This window comes from Oncorhynchus clarkii, chromosome 17 (assembly GCF_045791955.1).
Source record: "Oncorhynchus clarkii lewisi isolate Uvic-CL-2024 chromosome 17, UVic_Ocla_1.0, whole genome shotgun sequence".
Classification (NCBI taxonomy): Eukaryota; Metazoa; Chordata; class Actinopteri; order Salmoniformes; family Salmonidae; genus Oncorhynchus; species Oncorhynchus clarkii.
The window spans coordinates 35,944,139-35,954,163 of NC_092163.1; the positions used below are offsets into that span (position 1 = coordinate 35,944,139).

The 10,025-nt window shown below is 47.5% G+C and overlaps 1 protein-coding gene across 1 annotated transcript in view; it reads right to left on the reverse strand.

Annotated features, from left to right (window-relative positions):
* The window catches only part of LOC139369423 (uncharacterized), a 69,775-nt gene extending 59,969 nt beyond the window's left edge, over nt 1–9,806 (reverse strand). The window contains 7 exon segments of the mRNA XM_071108696.1: nt 181–261; nt 1,762–1,929; nt 3,326–3,490; nt 5,154–7,341; nt 8,804–9,016; nt 9,065–9,203; nt 9,286–9,806. Of these exon segments, the coding sequence (XP_070964797.1) occupies nt 181–261; nt 1,762–1,929; nt 3,326–3,490; nt 5,154–7,341; nt 8,804–9,016; nt 9,065–9,203; nt 9,286–9,806 (3,475 nt within the window).
* Between the last annotated feature and the right edge of the window lie 219 nt (nt 9,807–10,025).

Genomic DNA, 10,025 nt, shown 5'->3' on the forward strand with positions numbered 1-10,025 from the left:
ACCGGTTGAACGTTTCTGTTGGCTGAATGAGCGACACCAGTTGAGCATTCCTACAGCATTTCCTTCCAGAAGCCATGAGAAAATTGTCTGGCTGTGGGGACTGTGAGAGGGGATTTATACTACTATCTGTACTTATTGGTGGCACAGACACTGTTTCATCCTTTCCTACACTTAAATTACCCTTGCCTAACGATTCTGTCTGAAGCTGGGCTTGGAGCACGGCTATCCTCACCATGAGGCGATCATTCTCCTGTATAGCGACTACAATTTAGAAGGCATAATGTTAATGTTATTACTTAGCTTCAGCTGGTGGAGGTCCTGTAGAACCATGTCCAGATAAAGTGCCCGGGGCGAAAAAGTTGAATGAAAAAAGTTAGAAGGTAGCAAAGTAACATTAGCGACAAAGCATACAGCAGCACGTAAACAAGTCCACAAGTTGTGACCGGAAATGATGTGCCATGTGATGGTGTCAGTGATTTATTTAGAATTTAAGGCACACTTCCCCAGCATGGCTACTGTTGATGAATAGATACATGAGAAACGAGACCAAGTTGAGACTCTGGACAAGGCGGATAAGGTATAGTAAAGGCCGTTTATTCAAGCGTAATGTGGCAAAGCGTGCTGTATCTGGCAAAGCGTGCTGCACGGCCCCGTTCGTCTAGCTCTTAGGGAACTATCGGAAGAAGAGGCCTGAAACATGATGTGCAGTTCATTTTATACATTGAAATTACGTAGGTAGATTCTGGTAGTCCTGGCTTCTGGTAGGTTGCTTGTAGGTGATAGACAGTCCCCTCCAGCCTGGTGTCAGTATCCCATTGGTTCTTGACAGAGTGCTTTGTCTTTGGAGCCCATCCCAAAGATGGTTTGAGTGTGTGTCTGTTTATGAGTTTCAGTGTGTATGTTATCTTAGTCAGCCACCTGTGCGGGGGGTTTCCAGTGCAGTTAGTATATACAGGAAACAGGGAGAGGGGGAGGTTATAACACAGAGTGCAAGCCATAATTGCATGGTATAGGCCACAGGCAGACAACAGTCAGTGAATGCGTTATTACATGTGTTAATATGTTATTACAAATCCCCCTCTTCACTTCTGAATAGACGTGACAAAAACTAAAAGTAAGAAAAATAGAACAGGAAAATTGTAGTCCCCCTCTTCACGTCTCCAAAGAGACGTGAAAACTACTCATATGTGCATGTTTCAAACTCCACCGGAGGATCCTCCTGTTGTAGGAGGGGGAACATCAGTGCAATGTCATTATTTGGTGCAATAGCAGAAGTAATAACTCGAGAAAGCAGGGAGCGGGCACATGGGATGCAACAACAGCCACAGAGGGTTAATATAGCAGCAAACACAGAGATAGAGACCAGAATAGAAGAGACCAGGACCTTATATTTACCAAATGCATCCATCCAGGAGTCCCACATGCTGGTATCAACCCCAGAGTGGGATTTCATTTTACCATTAAGGGTACGCAGGCCTTCTAACACCACAGTGAGGCTGCCATCAGAGGCTGTGTTATTGGGGATAAATGTGCAACATTGCTCCCCAAACATAAAACATATCCCACCCTTCTCAGCCAGCAACATGTCAACGGCAATGCGATTTTGAAAAGCCATAAGGGAGGTGGCAGCCAGTTGACCATGTACGGCCTCAAAACCTTGTTGAGTCCAGTTACCTAATTTTTGGACATTGAAATGTATATAGTTAATGAGGTCAACATTTTTATTCACAGTGCACCACCAGCAGAGAGATGATTCAAAACCTGCGGCGACCTGGTCCACCAGCTTGTACTCATCAGGGACCCCCCTAGGAACACCTATGGCATCAATATACGTGGGATCCCCAACAGTCAGGGCTGCTTCCCGCTTGGTTCTGGTAGGCAGATACTGTGGGTCCACAGCCTGTATCCGGGTCACCAAATCTCCCACACCTATCGGGTAAACAGAGATAGGCAGCAGAAGTGTTACAAGCGCACAAGTACCCGTAGCATTATTGGGAGTTCTGTCAAAAAGCCGAGGTCCGCCACACCACCACCAGATGTCAGCCCTGATCACTGGCTTAAAACCACCAACTACTACGATAGTATTTGTACACCAACCCTCAGGGAGCAAACCTAACTGTAGTATACCCACTGTCATGTTAATACAGGAGAATTCGGCCCAGGCAACATCAGAGGAAAATACTGGTGCCCTGACCGTAGCGGAGACAACAGGGTAAACTGCATCCCACAAGGAGCAATTACCAGTCGGATTGTCTTTGTCCATAAGGGGCATTAAACATCCGATCTCGACAGTGGCCGGGACAATGCGGAGCAATGGTCTGGCACCCATGCAAACTACGCAACTAGTGGGGGTTGTATTGGCTGCTTGTTCGGTCAACAATAACCAATTGTTAGACAAACCTGAGACACCTGTAGCAACCCGAATGTTCTCATCCGGGGTAGGGGTAGTGACCACTAAAACAGCAGAACCCCACCCATCCCTGTGCTGGGGTAGGGTATGTGGCTTTGCCATACTGTCACGCACCGTCACAGAAGTAGGCTGTGGTTGTGGCGTAAAGCAGATATATAGTGTGAAATAGACTTCAGTCCTGCTGATATCTACATATGGGGCCAACGTAAAAACCTGGCAACCCATAGTGGTCCCAGGTCGTACAATCAGCTTTAATTGAAAACCAGTGCGTGAAAGTGTAAGCCGTTTGCGCCAGGCAAGGGCAACCCGTCCCTTGGAATAGCTGGACCAGTCATACCCTGTTTCCGCCACCAGGTTTTTTGGTTATATACCAGTTAAAACTGGAATAGGTCCAGGCAGGTAGCCCCAGACTATTTCGCGCATGACCCAAAAGGCCCCAAGGCAGGTAAGCGGTGGTGGTGGCATTGAAAGGCAAACACAAGGTGGTGCTCTTCAACTCCTGGGGGGTGCACTTAGTGACCCCCACCTCACGCCTAGAAACGGTATGGTCTTGTGGTAGATAAAAGGGAAGAGAGAGAGAGTTAGTTTCACCTGGCAGAGTAGAATTCAGTGTGTGAATCTGTAGTGGGTGCATCTGTTGGTCTATAAGCCATGTGAGTGTGCATACCGTGACTCCTCCTATGAGAAGAAAAATGACAAACAGGGGTCCCGAGATCCCCAAACGTTCCCAGGGGGAAAGGTGTGATTTAGTCAGGGAGTATGGGGCTGAACCTCCCATTTTCCCTGGCTAAATAGATGTAGAATTTGGGACCGAATGTAGAAAACTTAGGTCAGTTCTGACTTCCGTCAGTGTGCGGGAAGGGGTTGGAGCTGGTGTACAATGTGTGAGGTGGTGCCAAGGTGCGCCCAATTTACCTTGACCTGGACTGAGTGTGAAGTAACCTCCTTCACTTCGTACGGACCAGTCCACCTGGGTTCCAGCCACTTTCTCTTGTGGACCTTTACCCTTACCCAGTCTCCAACTTTTACCTTCAGTGGTACTGGATCTTCCGGCAGTTCTCTCTCCTGGACCTTGTGAACCTGAACAGAGAGAGCTGCAGAAAGTTCTGTTAGTTCTCTTACATAGTTAGACATAGAAATTTGTTGCACATCAAGAGCGGGCATATGACCTCCCTCCCTTGGTGGGCCAGGCATGACTCTACCAGTCATTATCTCGTGAGGAGAGAGATGGGTGCCTGACCCTGGTGAGGCTCTCATGGCCATCAACGCCAGGGGCAGGGCTTCGACCCATTTCAACTTCGACCCGGCACATACCTTAGCTATTTTGGATTTAAGCGTTTGATTCCCGCGTTCCACGAGACCTTGGGATTGTGGCCTATAGACAGACCCAAATTTGTGTGTGATGCCAAATCACTCCTCCACCTTTCTCAGGTGCTGATTGCTGAAGTGGGAGCCAATGTCGGAACGGATTTGACGCGGAACCCCATACCTGGGTATGGGTTCAGTTTGTAGCCATTTAACCTGTTGCGACGACCAAACCCGGATCCGGGATTCTATTTATAGACCTAAGCTCATTACCATAACGCAACGTTAACTATTCATGAAAATCGCAAATGAAATGAAATAAATATGATATCTCTCAAGCTTAGCCTTTTGTTAACAACACTGTCATCTCAGATTTTCAAAATATGCTTTTCAACCATAGGAAAACAATCATTTGTGTAACAGTAGCTAGCTAGCGTAGCATTTAGCGTTAGCATTAGCGTTAGCATTTAGCAGGCAACTATCACAAAAACAAGTAAAGCCTTCAAATAAAATAACTTACCTTTGAAGAACTTCTGATGTTTTCAATGAGGAGACTCTCAGTTAGATAGCAGATGCTCAGTTTTTCCAAAAAGAATCTTTGTGTATTAGAAATAGCTCCGTTTTGTACATCACATTTGGCTACCAAAAAAAAAAAAAAAAAAACGAAAATTCAGCCCTCAAAACGCGAACTTTTTTCCAAATTAACTCCATAATATCGACTGAAACATGGCAAACGTGGTTTAGAATCAATACTCAAGGTGTTTTTCCACATATCTCTTCAATGATATATCCTTCCTGGAAGCCTGGTTTCTCCTTGCTCTCAAATGGAAAAATAATTGCACCTGGCTTTACGCTCCAATTTCGACGCAGGGACACCAGGCGGACACTTGGAAAATGTAGTCTCTTATGGTCAATCTTCCAATGATATGCCTACAAATACGTCACAATGCTGCTAACGCCTTGGGAGAACGACAGAAAGTGTAGGCTCATTCCTTGCGCAATCACAGCCATATAAGGAGACAATGGAAAACAGAGCTTCAGAAATCTGCTCATTTCCTGGTTGACGCATCATCTTGGTTTCGCCTGTAGAATGAGTTCTGAGGCACTTACAGACAATATCTTTGCAGATTCTGAAACTTCAGAGTGTTTTCTTTCAAAAACTATCGCGCTTAAAACGGGAACGTTTTTTATCCAAAAATGAAATAGCGCCCCTAGAGATCAAAGAGGTTAATGACTGACTTCGCATCCTCTCTCGCCGTTGGAATTGCCTCTACCCATTTGGAAAACCTATCCACCATCACTAATAGGTAGCGTTTCCCATTAACCACATTATCCGCCCCCATGTCTGTGTAATCTATGCTAATGTCCTGAAAACATGCATTAGGTACTGGGTATGAGCCCATTGGAGTTTGGTATGGTTTCTTAGGATTGTAGCTACCAGAAATGCTGCACTCGTCACAGAATAAGTCTGTCATATCTTTCATGTGAGGGTGCCACCAGATGTGAGACACCTTCTGTAAAGTCCTTAGTTTGCCTTCGTGGGTGGGCCCATGAGCTTCCCGTATTAGTTCTGGGCATAGATTTGCGGGAGCCACCAATCTGCCGTCATGGCATCTCCACAGTCCATCCGGTCCTTTGGTAGCCCCCTTCTGTCCCCAAACTGAATGTTCATATGGTCCTGCCGAGATCTGGAGCTCTTTTATGTGTTGTTCTGTTAGTTCAGTCTGGGGTGGTTGGGTCTGCAGCACCATTTGTCTTGGTGTGTATCCACCAGCTTTCTTGGCTGCTTTGTCAGCTGCATCATTCCCCTCGCTGACTCTGTTTTTCAGTTGTTGATGTCCTTTACACTTCATGATGGCCACCTTTTCGGGTAGAGAAACGGATGTAATCAGTTTTTCCATCTGTGTCTTGTGTTTAATTGGAAGGTTCCCGGTGGTGGTGAAGTTGCGCCTCACCCATTGTGGTCCATCCATATGAACTGCTCCATGGGCATATGCCGAGTCGGTGTAGATATTTACAGTTTTCCCTTCAGCTCCTTTCAGTGCTTGTGTCAAGCCTATGATTTCAGCTAATTGAGCTGACGCAGGTTGCGGAATGATAGCCGACTCCAGGGTCACGTGTGATCCATCCGGAAGCTGCTGCACCACTGCATATGCTGCTATGTTTCCATCTTCTCCTCTGTAACAGCATCCGTCTGTGTACAACCATAGGTCAGGGTTGCAGAGTGGTTCATTCCCCAGGTCAGGTCTCAGTTTTAATTCTTGTGCAGCTCGTTCCGCACAGGAGTGGGGCAGTCCTTCTTCCGCGTTGAGCGCGTCAGCCATGTTTTTGTCAGTGTTGACAAATGTGATGTGTGATTGTGTGCATTTGTTCTGGATTTTCGTTTTTCTTTCGGCGCTGAATGTGAATTCTTTGCTCATCAGATATGCCGCAACTCCGTGGTGGGTGTGGATTTCCAACGGATGGCACATTACCAGGTGGGCGGTTTTTTCAATGGCTTTTGCAACTGCAGCCATATACCTAGAACATGTGGTTTGTCCTACTTCAATGTGGTCCAGTTTCGAGGAGTGATACATCAGCACTCTCCTCTCCCCCTCTTGTTTCTGAAAAAGGATGGATGACGTAAATCCTTCTTTTTCAGAAACATCAAGATGGAATTTGTTTTTGTAGTCAGGTGCGGTTAAAGCTGCGGCCACTGAGAGATCCGTCTTCAAGAGTGAAAAAGCCAATGATGCTTCAGGAGTCCATACCAGTGGTGAGTGTAGGTTTCTCGACCCCGCCTCGCGTACTATTTCCCTCAAGGGCTCAGTTCTGCCAGCGAAGTCAGGGATGTGTGTGCGGCTGTAACCAGTCAGCCCAAGGAATGACAACATTCCTGACACTGTGATGGGGCGTGGATGATGGAGTATTGAGTCTCTGTGGCTTTTGGAGAGCCCTGCACCTTCCCCAGAGATTTCTCTGCCTAAGAAAAGGACAGTTCTGCGACAGGACTGGACCTTACTCTTCTTTACCTTGTATCCCTTGACTGCAAGGAAGTCCAGTAATGATTTTGTCATCTGTAGACAGAGATCCGAAGTGGGAGCCCCCAACAACAGGTCGTCTACATACTGGATCAGAATCACCCCCTCTGGAATTTTCAGCTCAGCCAGGTGAGTCTTGAGGATATGGTTAAAAATTCCGGGGGAGCACCTGTACCCCATTGGCAAGACGGAGTAAGTAAATTGCTGTCCTTCATAGGTGAATGCCGAGAGTGGTTGGGATGCTTCATCCAAAGGAATGCTGAAGAATGCATTAGCCAAGTCCACAACCGTGAAATATTGATGTCTCGGTGACAGGTTGCTCAGAGTGATGTGAGGGTCAGGGACAGGCAGGTCTATAGGTGCAGTGACGTCATTCACTGCTCGGAAGTCTTGTACCATCCGGTATGTTTCTCCCCCTGCCTTCAGTACTGGTAGAATGGGAGTGTTCCATGGGGAGACAGTTCAATAAATCACCTGAGCCCCTTCCAGCCCATTAATGGTTGGCTTGATCCCATTGGTTTGTTCAGGCTTTAGATGATACTGAGTTCGGTAAATAGGTATCTGGCTTGGATCCAATAGTGTAATGGAGACTGGGGCCACTTGTAGCTTACCAACATCGAAAGGGGTGTGAGTCCATATCTTTTCATCTATAGTAGAGAGCAATGCTTCAGTAGATGGGTGGTCTGTGTATGGCTTGCCATGGTGTCTTGGCACGGTCAGTCTTTCAGGTCAGTCTTTCAACCTCCACATTTTCTCCGTGGTGGCTTTGTGTATCCCCGGTGTTTGGGTTGGTTCCCACTCCAGTTTTGATGCACTCCTGATCATTGGGCCCAAGCTTCTGGCTTCGAAACCATTACCCACAGCTAGTGTGACATGGGGTGCTGACTCCTCCCCTAGAAGGAACCATGATTTCAGATAAGGTGGTAGTATGACTGGTGCTGCGACTCCTTCCTGACCGCAGACGATGGTGCAACATCTGATGGATGGAGTGAGGTGCATCATGTTTTCATCCCAGTCGTCAGTGTATGGGTTTACGTCATCATCCGTTACATTGAGTGTGCAGTGGATCTCAGCCTGTGGGGTCTTGTATGGATGCAGTGCATAGATCTGTTGTTTCAGTTGGTTGAAGTGGAATTGGATCGCTGGAGTCCCTGGGCCTGTGTCAACGCATTTCAGCCAATAGATTTATTGTGTTGCCGAACAGAACAGGGGTCGGGATGAGGGGTAACATTAATAACCTGACAGGACGAGCAGGAGTTGAGGTAATGGGATCAATGGAAACCTCTACCCCCTTCTCAGTCAGATAGATGGAACATTTCAGCTTGCACAAGAGATCTCTCCCAAGGAGGTGTCACGCCCTGGTCTAAGTATTTTGTGTTTTTCTTCATGTATTGGGTCAGGCCAGGGTGTGGCATCGGGTTTTTTGTATTTTGGTGTGTTTTGTCCTGGGGTTCTGGTATGTATGTATTGGGATTGTAGCTAGTGGGGTTATCTAGCAAAGTCTATGGCTGTCTGGAGTGGTTCTCAATCAGAGGCAGGTGTTTATCGTTGTCTCTGATTGGGAACCATATTTAGGCAGCCATATTCTTTGAGTTTGTCGTGGGTGATTGTCCTTAGTATCATGATGTCCTTGTTCTGTGTTAGTTTTACACAAGTATAGGCTGTTTCGGTTTTCGTTACGTTTATTGTTTTTGTAGTGTTTGTATTTAGATTCGTGTTTTCGTTTGTTGAATAAACATGGATCGCAATCTACACGCTGCATTTTGGTCCGACTCTCCTTCTCACCAAGAAAACCGTAACAGGAGGTTGATTGGGCAATTTGGACAGTACAGGAACTGATGCCTCAGGTTTGATTGGCCCCATGTGAAGAGCAACGGAACGGTTTTGTTTTGTGCTTCGGGTGCCCCTGATACCCCCACCACCTGTATTGATTCCGAAGAGAGTGGTTGACGGGTTCTTATAGCAGAGTACGTACATCCTGTATCTACCAGAAATTGGTGGGTCACTCCTTCCACCTCACACAGCTCGGTGGGTTCTGTGTGAAGAGGAAAAACCTGACCCTCCCTACCGTCCGGTGGTGGTGGGCATCTTCAGGGCCAAGGGGCATATTCGTCCGACATGCCCTGGAAAGGAGGTGGTGGTTGCTGATTTGGGTCTGGAGTAGGGTGGTTGTATGCAGGTTGAGGGGGAGCTCGTGGTTGATACATTGTTGGTCGGACTCCTCCTCTTGCTCTTGGTGTGTATCCTCGTCCCCTGTTTGCCATCCAGTGGTTTTGGGCCGCTGTCATTGGATATGGGCACTGTCAAGCCATATGTCCACCCTGCTTACAGTTATAACAGCTCGCCCATGGTGCAGGGTGGCGTGGTTGCTGTCCCCACGGCAACTGATGTTGTGTAGGTGGTTGATAGTGTGGAGGTGGCGCCATTGGATGGGGCGGCTCCCGGTGTTGAGGAGGCAGGGGAGTTCCCTGCGTGGGAGGGTGTTGTTGCTGTATCATTTGGGAAACAGTTTTCTCAATGATTTGTGCGATATCGGGATGTTCCTCCGACATCATCTGTTTCTTGGGTTTCTCCCCCTTCTGGGCTTCTTTCAGCTGAAGATTCAGAAGTTGTACCTGTAGGGACTGGACTTGTGTATCCGCTCCACCCTTTTCCTTGTTGAATTGGGTGATGTGGTGATGCACATGGGAGTTAAACTGAGCTAAAGGTAGCGCCATCAGCCCCACTGTGCCCCTTAGTTTTATACGGACTTCATTCTGGGTCCCGTTCACCACCATTTCCTTCCACATGCTGAGTGTGGTAGCAGTGTGATCATATGGGTCTTCATGAACGGTTCTCCATGTTGTCTTTGCTCTATCCAGGTAGGCTGCTGGTTGTTCCCCTTGATTGATGGTGAACGATGACAGGGTTGAGTGGTTTCGTTCGGTAGGGTATGCTCTTCTCAACTCAGCCCATAACTGAGTTCGGAATCGTCCTAGACCTAGTGCAGCTGGGGCCGTGGCCAGATCTGCATCTCTTATGAGAGCCATCATGGTGGTATGGTCTGTAGCTCTAGCCAACAGGGCCTTCATGTCTCCCAGACAGAGGCGTAGGCCAAAGGTAAGTGTCTGTAGTTGGAGGAGCCATGCAGAGGCACCCCCATGTAGGCTGGGCAACTGTTCCATTAATTAAAGTGGTGAGGTCTGTCATTTTCCAGCGTTGGTACTCTTCGTATTCTCCATCAGGAGTGGGCCTTAACGGCATTTGGAAGCCTGTCCTTCCTGTCTCTCCATGTTGGGGATCCCAGTCCG